This window comes from Schistocerca americana, chromosome 4 (genome assembly GCF_021461395.2).
Source record: "Schistocerca americana isolate TAMUIC-IGC-003095 chromosome 4, iqSchAmer2.1, whole genome shotgun sequence".
In the NCBI taxonomy this organism is placed as follows: Eukaryota; Metazoa; Arthropoda; class Insecta; order Orthoptera; family Acrididae; genus Schistocerca; species Schistocerca americana.
In genome coordinates this window covers 601088819-601104252 of record NC_060122.1, presented here as the reverse complement: position 1 = coordinate 601104252, position 15434 = coordinate 601088819, and the positions used below count along the sequence as shown (strand labels likewise).

The 15434-nt window shown below is 45.8% G+C and overlaps 1 protein-coding gene across 1 annotated transcript in view; it reads left to right on the top strand.

Moving 5' to 3' along the window:
• Nucleotides 1-13947, top strand: part of LOC124613644 (beta-3 adrenergic receptor-like) — a 130816-nt gene extending 116869 nt beyond the window's left edge. Inside the window, exons 5-6 of the mRNA XM_047142360.1 lie at nucleotides 13416-13551; nucleotides 13600-13947. Coding sequence (XP_046998316.1) covers nucleotides 13416-13551; nucleotides 13600-13947 — 484 coding nt within the window. The remainder of the gene's footprint in view (nucleotides 1-13415; nucleotides 13552-13599) is intronic.
• The last annotated feature ends 1487 nt before the right edge of the window (nucleotides 13948-15434 follow it).

Genomic DNA, 15434 nt, shown 5'->3' with positions numbered 1-15434 from the left:
CTGTCAGATTGTCTTAAGACTGTGGCTTCAGGATGGTCACCCTACAGTATAGTCAAAAGTAGAAAGTAGTGGAGGAAGGGGGAGAGGAGGTTAAAAGCGCTCAATTTTGTGCTGTTTGCCTACATTCCAGGGGCAAGAACACATTCAGGGGCAAGTTATCCCTATTCACCTCCCCTTAATATATTGTTATACTGACCCCCTAGGATAGTCCACCCATCTAAGAAACCCCTGAGCCATCTCTGTCCATCCCCCACCCCCACCTCTTTGGGAAAACTATGCCAATACTGGCACATTTTTGGTCACCTCCTTCCCATTTCAGTTCTAAGGCACTTCTCCCTTCCCCCACCCCTCCACTTCCCCCACATCCCCTCTTCTCCCCTCCCACTCCATTCTTCATCTGCAAGTAAGAGGGAAACTCTCAGCCTGTGATGAACTCTTGGTGTGGAAGGATCTCACAACACGAAATTCAAATCAGTGTTAGTTACCATGCAGAGGATATACTGTTTCTTTATAAAATTCTATTTGCATTTTCCTTATTTGATCAGTTTGTGGGAGACAGGGCTCCTCTCATCCCCCACTTGTGAACTGGTGGGAAGAAGACTTATTTTGTGCTGAGCTGCTGGAGTGGAAGTATGTAATGTACTGCCATGGGATTTGAGTTCATCTATTCATATGTGTATTATCCTGCTGCAAGAATTTCCAAAATTTTGGTGGGGAAACCGAGCTGACACTTACCCTACACTCTCGCTGCTTGAAATTCAAAGAAATACAACTGCGTAAAATTGGCGGGCTTCTGTTGGACAGAGAGGGGTTTAATGGGTGAGTAAGGAGATTATAATGGGTGGGATAAGCGGAATATTTCCCAGAAAATAATGATGAGGCTAGAGATTGGACTGAGGATGCATTTCGTAACTCATGGAGACTACTGCCTGTGCTGAATCTGTTTGTGTTTCTTGAAATGACCAGTCAATCCACAGTGCTGGAGACAATTTCATTCCACCCTACTACTCCAGGCTGAATGAAGCAGAGATGTTCACCTTGGTAAATGGAGCTCGACTGAGGATGCTTGTAACGAGTTTTGTTTCCATTTCCAATCAAATGGTTCAAATGGCTCTGAACACTATGGGACTTAACATCGGAGGTCATCTGTCCCCTAGACATGGAACTACTCAAACCTAACTAACCTAAGGACATCACACACATCCATGCCCGAGGCAGGATTCGAACCTGCGACCGTAGCGGTCGCGTGGTTCCAGACTGAAGTGCCTAGAACCGCTCGGCTACACAGGCCGGCTTTTTCTAATCGTGTGTTTGTATATGTTCACCTTGCTGCGTGCCATAGCCCACAATAACGCTCGAAATTGGCGGGGAACAACCCCAGAGCGGCTGCCGAAAGAATTTCTTCTACCAATCTGCAAGTGAGTAGCTGCTGAGGAGCTTGTACACAGACACATGGCAAGAAGAGCTGGGACAGCAAAGTATTACAGAAGTGTGGAAAGAGTATTCCCCCTATCGATCTATAAATGAAATAGCTGCTACGGAAGCTGTATACACATATGGTAAGAAGGGCAAGAGCAGAAAAATATCACTGAAATGCAGGAAAACCAATACACGCAACCAGAACTTCAGAAAAAGCATCACTGCTCTAATTGCAAATGGAAATAAAAAAACCAGCGCTTGTAAACAACGGGTCATAACGCTACACATGAACTAGGAATGAAACAACTACCGCAAAAACCGACCCCAAAAGATCTCGCCAGGAGAGACTGGCTCCAGCTGCATGTGTGTTCACCAGAATGTATAGATATGGACTAACCAACATAGAAACAACATTGTAACAGAAGTCGAGGGCTGTATGCGGACCACTCTGAAAGACGTATTCTAAAGCCTGTCCTCGAAACCATACGAGTGTATTATGCTTAGCAAGAGGGTAGTAAAATGTCTGGGGCAACAACAAGAAATGTTGGGTTACAGTCGTTGGCGGAACACGGAGGTAAAAGCACACGATTAGTTGGATGAGGAGCAAAACATTTCCTTTTAGTGGGCACGTATAACGGTGCTCGTCGGTGTCTTCGAACTGACAGTCAGGGCAGAGTGGGGAGGTGGCCAGTCCTATGCGGTAAAGTCGACTATTGGTCGGGAATTTGCCATAGACTAAAACATACCAGAGTGCATCACAGATGACGGTAAAAAGGGTGCTTGCACACACTCCCAAATCGTTCGCCAGTGAATGTTAGGATGCTGTAGTACCATGAAGTTGTAAGGGTTGGACAGCATAAACAAACGATAATAGTCTTTTGTACGGGGAAGACAGGTGACTGGAAAAGCGGCCCGAACGTAGCTAAGTTCTATGAAACAATTGGCGACATGGTACAATAACGGAGAAATAGATGCCACATTGATCGGTATATCGAGAGAAGCTGGTCGGAGGATACCTCAGAGACTGCGTGTTAAGGACGGGACCGGCCCCCGCCAGTGTCGCAACATAGTATGGACAAAGCGTGCAGAAGATCGTGCCCCTCATTTTGGAGGAGGCAGTGTTAGACTGTTGTAGCGGACTTCGAAAAGTGCTCCTGCTGCCACGAAATATCCAAAGGTTGATTGGATGCGGCGGCCAAGGAGTGACGGCGTCGGGAGGATCTGGGTGACGTGTACCAGTTTAGGAGCGACATACATGTTGAAATAGGACACACGTTGGAGTTGGTTTAAGTTACGGTGCACTTGACCGCAAGCATGGTGCCGAATCGACTGCAGAAGTCGCCGGTAAGCGAGGGTCACTGTCACTGTGCGGTGTGAGGAGCTCGTAAATTCGATACCCAAGTAACGAAGGGTGGTACTGACTGGAAGTGGGGTCGGCACCATAACCGAGAGGCCGCGCCTAATGTGCATCACAGTCGATTTGCGTACATTAAGAATGCCACCCGAAATACGCCTATACTGGTGGATCCATTGGATGGCGTCATTGAGTTCCGTGGAGGAGCAGGTGAGAAAGAGGAGGTCGTCCGCATAAGCCCTGCAGTGAAAGATGCAGTCACGTAAAGTGAGACCCTGCAGTCTAGAGGTAAGACCAGTGATGAAGGGCTCAAGTGCGATGGTATATAGTAAGGTAGACGTAGGGCATCGTTGACGCACAGAGCGACGTATAGGAATCGGTCTTACAAGCCTCCCATTGACTTGTACCATCGAGACCGCGAGAAGTAGCAACTGGCGAATGGCGTGGACAAAGAGTAATGACAACCCTAGAAGTGTCGCCACCATGAGGAGGAATTGGGTGTCGAACGTGATCAAAGGCACTCGTGAAATCGATGGATACCAGTGCTGCGCGAAGGCGACAAACTGCCGCCAGCGCGATGAGGTCACGGCATTCTCATAGGGCTGCGTGTAGGGTGGCTCCACAACCACGTGCAGTCTGCTCCGCTGAAAGGACCGTGGGTAAGACGGTGCGTATGCGCGCTGCTAAGAGGCGTGCATAGATTTAATAGTCTGCATTCATTAACGTAAGGGTGCGATATGCAGAGACATGAGACCCTCCCTTCGACTTAGGCATAGGTAGAAGAATGCCAGCGACGAATTCAGGTGGGATTGAGAAGGACTGAATAAACAGTACCTGGATAATTGCCGTCCAGCAAGGAAGCATTAAAGTGGTGAACGCCAGCTAAAACTCCATGGGGAGACCATCCGATCCTGGTGATTTGTTCTAGGCCTCTTTGTTTATCGCATCTACCACCTCTCATGCGTTGATTGCAGACATCATGGACGCTGACTCCGCTACGGTGAGGGTCCGATCAGGGGCAGGATGGAGATCGTCAGGAATTGGCGTTGCCATCGGTTCATCGTCATAAAATTGGCGATAATGTTAAGCAAAGGCAGACACCACTGCCGCCTGTGTTGTTTGGTGATGTTGGGGACGAAAAGTCGTCGTCCACGACGATGTTCGGATGCGGCATGGCATGTGGATGGCGTTTCGTAGTGGAGGAGTGGAGGAGGTCCTGTCGTCGGGAACGCACCACGACACAATACAATCGTGCACGTTGGAGAGAGACGAGACGAGCTTTGGTACGCTTTCTTTCAATGTCAACGGCTGCCGGGGTGGCCTAGCGGTTCTAGGCGCTACAGTCTAGAACCACGTGACCGCTACGGTCGCAGGTTCGAATCCTGCCTCGGGCATGGATGTGTGTGATGTCCTTAGGTTAGTTAGGTTTAAGTAGTTCTAAATTCTAGGGGACTGATGACCTCAGATGTTAAGTCCCATAGTGCTCAGAGCCATTTTTTTAATGTCAACGATAGTTCTTTTAACTTTTCTATATGGTGATAACGTCATTCCGATAATCATTTCTTTTTCGATTTTTCTTACAGCCATTTCGCCTTAGTTTTTCTGCACCTCTTGTTTATTTCATTCCTCAGCGACTTGTATTCCTGTATTTCTGAATTTCCCTGAACACATTTTTATTTCCTTCTTTCATAGATCAACTAAAGTATTTCTTCTGTTACCCACGGTCTCTTCCAATTACCTTCTTTACAGCTATGTTTTTCTTTCCTACTTCTGTGATTACCCTTTCCAGGGCTGCCAATTTCTCTTCAACTGAACTGCCTACTGAGTTATTCATTATAGCAGAATCTTGGGCCTTAGAGAACTTCGAGCGTGCTTCTACCTTCCTTAGTACTTCCATAACCTGTTTCTTTGCGTATTTATTCCTCCTGACCAGTCTCTTAAACCTGAGCTTACTCTTCATCAGTACTAATTGTATCTGATTCTATATTTGCTCCAGAGTGCGCCTTACGACACAGTCTCTGATTTTGGAATCTCTGCCTGTCCATGATGTAATGTACCTGGAATTTCCCCGTATCTCCCGCTCTTTCCCAAGTATACCTCCGCCTCCTCTTGTGATTCTTGAACAGTGTATTCTCTGTTAATAGCTGATATTTATTACAGTCCCAATTAGTCTTTCTCCTCTCTCATTCCTAACACGAAGCCCATATTTTCCTGTAACCCTTTTTTCTACACCTTCACCTACAGCAACATTCCAGTCCCCACCATGCGTATTAGCTTTTGATCTCTCTTTATGTACTGAATTACCCTTTGATGTCCTCATATACCTTTTTCATCTTCTGCTTGTACGGCATCATGTACAGCTGAATTATTGCTGTCGTTGTTGGTTTGTGTCGCGTCCGATGAGAACAACACCTATCACTAAACTGTTCACAGAAACATACTATCTGCCCTACCTTCATTTTCATAATGAATCCGACTCTAGTTATACCATTTTCTGCAGCTATTGGTGTTACCTTATACTCATCTGACCAGATATTCTTGTCTTATTTCGATTCCACTTCACTGACCACCACTGTATCTAATAGAGCCTTTGCATTTCCTTTTCAGATTTTCTAACTTCAAGCTTCTGACATTCCATGCCCCGACTCGTAGAACGTTATCCGTCCATTGGTTATTGAAACTTTTTCTCACGGTCACCGCCCCATAGCAGCCTCCTCATAGAGATCCGAATACGAGCTATTCCGAAATATTTTGCCAATGGACCGATCTCAAGACACTTTCTCAGTTATAGGCTACATGTCCTATGGATACATATTATGTGTCCTTAATGCAGTTGTCTTCTCCATTGTCTTCTCCATCCTGATGTCGTTGACATTGGCGAATCCCCCTCCTTTCGGGGCAGTTTCCCACCGCAAGGGCTGGGGAGTACCCTGACCCACCGTATACTCCTGGACCCCCTTTTACAAGGGTCTTGATTACTTACAATGCTATGTCGTATGGTAAGGGACCTACACTATGTGATCAAAAGTATCCGGACACTCCCAAAAACATACGTTTTTCATATTAGGTGCATTGTGCCGGCACCTACTGCCACGTCTTACATATCAGCGACCTCAGCAGTCATTAGACATCGTATCCAGTATTGAAAATAACATGAGCCATTATCTGTTGCTTGCTCTTCTATCAATTGAGTTTAATTTACGTGTGAGCACAGACTGTTACTGACGCAAGTTGTACTGGATGAGGGAGCCACCTGGCCCAACGTCTAAAAGTTACCTTAGCTTCATGATTTTAAAGAGAAAACTTTTCTTTTGTTAACAAAATCTGTCATAAATTTATGTTAAGTAGATAAGTAGTTTACACATCGAGTGTAGTTGGGCGGTGCAGTCGGAGGCTTGCGCTGACTTATAATACACTATGTGATCAAAAATATCCTGACACCCCCAAAAACATGTGCTTTTCGTATTAGGTGCATTGTGCTGCCACCTACTGCCAGGTACTCCACATCAGCGACCTCAGTAGTCATTAATCGTGAGAGAGCAGAATAGGGAGTTCCGCGGAACTCACGGACTTCGAACGTGCTTAAGTGACTGAGTGTCACTTGTGTCATAGTCCGTGAGCGACATTTCCACATTCCTAAACATCCCTAGGTCCACTGTTTCCGATGTGATGGTGAAGTGGAAACGTGAAGGAACACGTACAGCACAAAAGCGTACAGGCAGACCCTGTCTGTTGACTGACAGAGACCGCAGACAGTTGAAGAGGGTCGTAATGTGTAATGGGCAGACATCTATCCAGACCATTCCACATGAATTCCAAACTGCATCAGGATCCACTGCAAGTGATATGACAGTTAGGAGGCAGGTGAGAAAACTTGGATTTCATGGTCGAGCGGCTGCTCATATCCCACACATTACGCCGGTAAATGCCAAACGACGCCTAGCTTGGTGTAAGGAGCGTAGATATCGAACGATTTGAGGGTGGAAAAACGTTGTGTGTAGCGACGAATCACGGTACACAATTTGGCGATCCGATGGCCGGCTGTGGGTATGGCGAATGCCTGGTGAGCGTCATCTGCCAGCGTGTGTAGCGTCAACAGTAAGATTCGGAGGTGGTGGTGTTAAGGTGTGATCGTGTTTTTCATGGAGGGGTCTTGCACCCCTTGTTGTTTTGCGTGGCACAATCACAGCACAGGCCTATATTGATGTTTGAAGCACTTTTCGTTTCCTGTTGTTGAAGAGCAGCTCGGGGATGGCGATTGCATCTTTCAACGCGATCGAGCACCTGTTCATAATGCACAGCCTGTGGCGGAGTGGTTGCACGACCATAACATCCCTGTAAAGGACTGGCCTGCGCAAAGTCCTGACGTGAATCCTACAGCGCACCTTTGGGGTATTTGGGAACACCGACTTTGTGCCAGGCCTCACCGACCGACATCGATACCTCTCCTCAGTGCAGCACTCCGTGAAGAATGGGCCGCCATTCCGCAAGAATTATTTCAACACCTGATTGAACGTATGCCCTCGAGAGTGGAGGCTGTCACCAAGGCTAATGGTGGGCCAACGCCATACTGAATTGCAGCATTATCGATGGAGAGCGCCACAACTTTTAAGTCATTTTCAGCCAGGTGTCCGGGTACTTTCGATCACATAGTATATTACAGAATGCCGCAGAGTAACAGCTGGCATGGCTTGGCTCTTCGGGTGTTAAGACCATCATTAATGATGAATGCCCATTGTATAAAAGCGAAGGAATGGAATTAGAAATTAGATACTGAACCGTTCATAAAAAACAACGAGACAGTATCTGAAAGGAAAAAGAAATGGGAACAGTCCCCGTGTAATGTGGAACAACTGCCAAAATTGGGACTAATCTGCGTTACAATTACGAACTGTCATTACTGTACCGATTAAAATATGTTCTGTGGGCCTATGTCCAGGAACAAACGATGCCCTTCGCAAATGTTAGCCAGGAAAATATCGGGTTCTAGAGTGACTGAACAATTAAAAGGTTAATAATGAAACTAATAAAATTAACCTATATAAATACACTGGAAAAATTGTTTTTAACTTGTTTTAGAAGCATAAATGATCGGAAGGAAGAAGACTGTGCTGAAGGTCACGTTTATGTGTGTTCGTCACCAACGTAACAGGAGTCTTAGTTGCTGGCAAGACAAGCTGCGAAGTGTTCATAGTGTGTTGCCGGGACATGTTCTCAGTACCCGTACGACGAGACTGATGTTTAGTTATATTTCTTGGAGACCGGAGACTCTGAGGATGACAGCCTGTTACTGTCGAAATTGGTCATGAAATAATAGTATAGTTCACAACAAGCGATCTTGCATTCTAATACTACACATTATAATGTAAAACCAGCGAATACTGTCTTGGACTGCAACAGAGAAAATCTAATACGGCATCTCTGATGTTGTGCTCCTGACGCAGAGAGCGCTCTTCCTTATTATTGTCTCAACATTTCGTAGCGGGTTGCCGAAATATTGCAGAACTAGTTTTGTGTTTCACGTGCGACAGTGCCTCCGCAACGTGGAAAACCAGGAAGTGAAGTCACAAAACTCAAACTCGTACAGCTTCAGGCAAACGTCAGTTAACTCGTCCCGCGTGAAGACTGCTTAACGAGACCTGGACGTCATTGCCTGTAATTTTTACTAGTATTTTTTAATTTAATAACTAAAAACTTTAACAGATATTAGAATGAAACTTTAACACAATAATTAGTCGATAGTGAACTCTATTGTGAAATAAGTTTGAAAATTGTCGAATCCATCGTGGAATCAATATTGATTTTTATCTTACGTATTGAATCACGTGTAATTTTTATTTTGGGTTCACTATTGAACATATGACAAAACAAATTTTCTTTTCTTTATTTCTAATTTGTTAAAGCAGTAAACCTGTAATATTTACCAGTTTGTTGTTATGTTTATTCCTAAAAACGTTTTTTTCTTCGAATTAAATTTTCTCGTAATAATTTAAGAACATATTGTTGTGGACTGGCAAGACAGCCAATTCACAGTGACGGGTGGCCGAAAGGCACGCGTTTAAGCTCACGCAGGCTGGCGTGAGGTCTGGAACAGGTAAAGCAATTATACTAGCAAGAAAAGTACGTAGCTGCCGGAATACTTAACTTTAATCCATAATTGGTGAACATCGGTCTGGCGGTACATGCATCACAAGATAAATAACAAATGACAATGGCGCCTTGCTAGGTCGTAGCAAATGACGTAGCTGAAGGCTATGCTAACTATCGTCTCGGCAAATGAGAGCTTAATTTGTCAGTGAACCATCGCTAGCAAAGTCGGCTGTACAACTGGGGCGAGTGCTAGGAAGTCTCTCTAGACCTGCCGTGTGGCGGCGCTCGGTCTGCAAACACTGATAGTGGCGACACGCGGGTCCGACGTATACTAACGGATTTAAAGGCTACCACCTAGCAAGTGTGGTGTCTAGCGGTGACACCACACATATGACATGCTCCAGCTTAAAATACGTAATACATTGTTGAATAGTGTGATTCATTGTGTAGGCCAGTACAGTATTACTATTCACGCAAAGGCTGCTTTTGAAGCTTTGATACTGGATAAGACAAAGGTACCCAAGCAAGCTACAATGTTAATTGCGGGAAGCTCAAACTGGAGACTGGCATGTGATTTTCATATCAGTGACCAAATGTCAAAACATTGCAGGTCTATAATCTTATTTATTCTAAGTGTCCTTATCATCTTCTTTAGTTTTCTTTCTAATCTTTGTTATTCTGGCCTCCTGTTTAGTGCTCTGAGCAGCTTTTTCAGCTTCAGCGACACGTTGTCTGTCCGCTAGTAGCAACACACTTTTTGGGTTGCTCCCAATTTTTGATGCCCAGTCTGACCATGGTTTTTGATCTGCTTGTTACTCCATCTTTGAAACATATCATGGTGCCCATCATACTACTCAGAAACGCTGACCTGCCAACAAAAACAGTTTTTGGCAAGTGTTCCCAAATGCAACTATTGGAGCAGTCATTCGGAATCTGTGTTTCGCTATGTAAAATTCTTTCTAGGAATTAAGAATCTGAAAGATAAATATAAATTGGCTTTAGTTCTACCGTAAGAAATTGTGCGTGTGTTTTGATTTTAAGGGCGCTCTACGTCGAGGTTGTCAGCGTCCCCTTGAAAGAGTTTCTAGCACCAGAACTAAATAGAGAGACATTCTAGGCAAGAATTTATGTTTGACAGTAATGGGACAGCTGGTATTCACGAGCATCTGGTTTAGACAGGCATTTAAACATGAAAAGAATGAGGTCCTATAGAAATGTATACGCACTACTGGCCATTAAAATTGCTGCACCACGAAGATGACGTGCTACAGATGCGAAATTTAACCGACAGGAAGAAGACGCTGTGATATGCAAATGATTAGAGTCAAGCATGTTCGAAATACCATTTACCATGAAAGATCTTAATCATGGAATGAACTCAATTAAAAACGGGAAAGCAGCGGGAGTCGACGATATATGCGTGGAACAGATCAAACAGCTCGGACCTAGTGCCAAGCAATGGATCCTGCAGCTCTTTAATCATTGCTTGAAAACGTGTAAGATCCCAAAGATGTGGAGGAAATCAAAGGTAGTGGCGCTACTAAAACCTGGGAAAGACGCAGGTCAACCGAAGAACTACCGCCCAATAGCACTCCTGTGCCATCTGTACAAACTGTACGAACGAATAATCCTAAACCGCATAGCAAATATCGCAGACCAAAAGCTCATTCCCCAACAGGCTGGATTCAGACCCGGGAAATCATGTACCAGTCCAATCCTAGCACTCACAGAACACATAGAGGAAGGGTTTGAAAACAAACAAATAACAGGTGTAGCATTGGTGGACTTAAGTTCTGAATACGACACCGTCAACCACAGAAAGCTCATGGAAAAACTATACTGTACATTTAAGGATCATCAGTTCACAAAAATCATTGAATCTCTGCTGCAAAACAGTCAGTTCTATGTAATGCTGGACGAAAGAGAAGCCGATGGCGTCGACAAAAGAACGGTCTCGCCCAGGGCAGTGTGCTGGTCCCCCCTACTATTTAACCTATACACCAATGATCAACCAACACCGGAACGTACTACCCATTTCTTGTATGCCGATGATCTGGCCATTACAGCGCAAGGAAATAGCTTCGAGGAAGTAGAAGGGAAATTAGAAAGCTCGCTACACGTAATGTCTGAATACTATAAAGAGAACTCCCTCAAACCAAATCCATCTAAGACACAGGTTAGCGCTTTCCACCTCCGCACAAAACAGGCAAACAGGAAGCTGAACGTCACCTGGAATGGCAACAAACTGGACCATACGGACAAACCAACATACCTTAGTGTCGTACTGGATAGATCACTGACGTACAGATATCACTGTGAAAAAACCTGCCAAAAATTTGCTGCCAGGAACAATATTTTAAGAAAACTGACGAATAGTAAATGGGGAGCTAGTCCGACTGTATTACGAACAACTGCTCGAGCACTTTACTTCTCCACGGCAGAATATTCATACCCTGTATGGTCTCGACCCACACGTGCCAAAACAGTCACTACAGTCCTTAATGAAACATGCAGGCTAACAACAGGATGCATGAAACCCACTCCACTTGGGAAAATATACAAAGCAGCTGGATTCTCATATCCTGAATCCCGAAGAATTGCGCACGAACATACAGAAAAATTTAAACAGATTTTCGACAAGCGCCACCCACTCCATGGTTCTTCATGTAGACGTAGCAGACTTAAATTCTGCAAGAGATTTCTCGCTAGTGAATTGAACGAGCCTCCGAAGGACTACCCTGTCTCACGAGAAATACCCAGCGGCAGTACATCAAGCTGGAAGATTTGGAGAACACTGAACCGCATCAGAACAGGCGTAGCACCAGTTAAAGCAAACCTAGTCAAATGGGGCTTCAAGGACGAAGGAGACAACAAATGCGACTTTGGTGAAGTTCAAGATATGGAACACCTTCTACAGTGTTCCATCTGCCCCACAAGGTGTACCCTTGAAGAACTGTGTGGTGAAGTTCAAGATATGGAACACCTTCTACAGTGTTCCATCTGCCCCACAAGGTGTACCCTTGAAGAACTGTGGCTTGAGAAGAGAGAAACATTGGACTTGGCCCGACATTGGGCTGAAAGGCTTTGAAACAAATCTCCGGACACGAAAAAGTAAAGTAAAGATTAGCTTTTCAGAGCATTCACACAAGGTTGGCGCCGGTGGCGACACCTACAACGTGCTGACATGAGGAAAGTTTCCAATCGATTTCTCATACACAAACAGCAGTTGACCGGCGTTGCCTTGTGAAACGTTGTTGTGATGTCTCGTATATAGAGGAGAAATGCGTACCATCACGTTTCCGACTTTGATAAAGGTCGGATTGTAGCCTATCGCGATTGCTGTTTATCGTATGCAGACATTGCTGCTCGCGTTGATCGTGATCCAATGACTGTTAGCAGAATATGGAATCCGTGGGTTCAGGAGGGTAATACGGAACGCCGTGCTGGATCCCAACGGCCTCGTAGCACTAGCTGTCGAGATGACAGGCATCTTATCCACATGGCTGTAGCGGATCGTGCAGCCACGTCTCGACCCCTGAGTCAACAGATGGGGACGTCTGCAAGACAACAACCATCTGCACGAACAGTTCGACGACGTTTGCAAGAGCATGGACTATCAGATCGGAGACCATGGCTGCGGTTACCCTTGACGCTGCATCACAGACAGGAGCGCCTGCGATGGTGTACTCAACGACGAACCTGAGAGCACGAATGGCAAAACGCCATTTTCCGGATGAATCCAGGTTCCGTTACAGCATCATAATGGTCTCATCCATGTTTGGTGACATCGCGGTGAACGTACATTGGAAGCGTGTATTCGTCATCACTATACCGGCGTATCACCAGGCGTGATGATATGGGGTGCCATTGGTTACACGTCTCGGTGACCTCTTAATCGCATTGGCGGCACTTTGAACAGTGGACGTTACATTTCAGATTTGTTACGACCCATGGCTCTACCCCTCATTCAATCCCTGAGAAACCCCACATTTCAGCAGGATAATGCACGACCGCATGTTGCAGGTCCTGTACCGGCCTTTCTGGATACAGAAAATGTTTGACTGCTGCCCTGGCCACCACACTGGCCAGATCTCTCACCAATTGAAAACGTCTGGTCAATGGTGACCGAGCAACTAGCTCGTCACCAGGCGTATCAATGCTGTTATTACGGCCGGAGGTGATTGTTCTGGGTACTGATTTCTCAGGATCTATGCACCCAAATAGCGCAAAAATGTAATCACATGTGAGTTTTAGTACAATATATTTGTCCAATGAACACCTTTTATCATCTTCATTTCTTCTCGGTGTACCAATTTTAATGGCCAGTAGTGTATTTTTAGAATCAAGAAGAATCAGACAATTTTATTCAATAAAAAATTTTTGGCCGTCATGGCGTACAGGTCCCCTTAAGGTTACAGCTCATGCGACGCAACTACCAGCTATAAGCTCCACAGCGGTCCGATGTCTAGCATAGGGCGCGGCAGCTGGCAGTAGAGCGCACATTGTAGACAGATTTCGGCGGGGCGACCACAGCGCGTTTCCCACGGCGCAGCTTCCTGCTGTTCTGCAAGTTCCGGGCGACCTTCTCCTCGCTGTTCTTCGGGCCGCTGCTGCTGATGGCGATCATCTACGCGCACATCTTCGTGATCGTGCGGCGGCACCAGGCGAGCCGGCTGCGCTTCAGCCGCGCCAGCCTGCGCACGACCGCGACCACGAGCATGGGCGGCACGCCGCAGCGCCACCGCGGCAGCCAGCGCCGCGCCCACCACCACCACCACGCGCCGCACCAGCACCACCACCAGCACCAGCACAGCAACCAGCAGATGGCGCGCAGCGTCAAGGCCATCCGCACCACGCTGCTCATCCTCGGCTCGTACGTGGTCGGGCTCATGCCGGGCGTGCTCGTGTTCGTGCTCGTCTGCGCCGACTGCCCGTTCCCGTTCCCCGAGACGCCGCGCGACAAGTTCCGCATGTTCTTCATCTACACCACCGTCAACTTCCTCATCATACTCAAGACCTTGCTCAACCCCATCATCTACGCGGCGCGAATGCAGGAGATCAAGGTTGGTGCAACCGTTTCTTAACCACTGTATCCGATTTTTTAACAATCTATAAGTACAATTCAAATCATAGCTAATATATAGTCAGTCATATACACATTAAATGACATAGCTTAAGGATAAGTATGTTATTCCTCTATATAACACATGTAAGACAAAAATAAAGAACGTCTGTAACCGCGCGACCGCTACGGTCGTAGGTTCGAATCCTGCCTTGGGCATGGATGTGTGTGATGTCCTTAGGTTAGTTAGGTTTAAGTAGTTCTAGCTGACTGATGACCTCAGATGTTAAGTCCCATAGTGCTCAGAGCCATTTGAACCAAAAATAAAGAACGACGCACCTCGAAGGAATTATCAGAATTGGACAGAAATCGGTACATATGCTGTACATATACAGACAAACAAGTGATTATAGTTTCAGTAAATTTGGATGATTTGTTCGAGATAATGAGATTCACAAATTGAACAAGTTAGCCCGCACGACGATCCACCTCAGATCGTAATACAAGCAGTCATTCGCATTGACATTGATCTACAATATTGTTGGATGTCTACCTGAGGGATACCGTGCAAAATTCTGTCCAAGTGTAGCGTAAGGCCGTCAAAATCCCGAGCTGGTTGGAGCGCCCTGCAAATAACGCTCCAAATGTTCTCAGTTGGTGAGAGATGCGGCGACCTTGCTGGCCAACATAGAGTTTGACAAACACTAAGGCAAGCAGTAGAAAATCTCGCCATCTACCAGCAGCCACTGTCTTGCTGAAATGTAAACCTAGGATGATTGCTATGAGGGAAAACACTGGGGGAGGGGGAGGCTGGGTAGAATTCGTCGACGTTCCGCTGTGCTATAAGGATACCGCAGATAAAACCAAAGGGGTCCTGCTATGAAATGAAATGGTGCCCCTCACCATCACTCCTGGATGACAGCCTTTACGCTGGGCGACAGTCAGGATGAAATGCCATCAGTATCCGAGGCGTCACCACGCAGGTCTTCATTGATCATAGGGACTCAGTTCGAAGCGGAACTCATAACTTAAGACGATGCTACTACAGCCAGTGAGATTACAGGCCTGAGTTACCCTTACGATAAATTGTTACAAAATAGTTGCTAAAGTAAGGTAAAAGTAAAAGTGACCTTTTTAACAGAAGCTTTGTTCAATTATTCCATTCAGAACACCACTTTCAAGGCCAAATTTAATGTTTAGTTAAGTAAGGTAGAAATCGCCTAAAATGTACATACATGGGCACATAGTGAAGGAACGAGCAAAGTCATGCTACATTCATTTTCTGTGTAGCTGCGGCATCTTTACATACACTGCTGCAGAAAAATGCAACTCCGTCATGTACAAAGTTAGCTCATTGACAGGTATTTCATCATTGTAGGACCATAACAAATTCAAATTAAAAGAAACAGCCATGTCACATTAAACGATGCCCAAACAGTTGCATCAGCTCCCGGTGTCCCGCCCCTGGGGGCAACGCAGGAGGTATTCTCGCTTGCATACGACCATACG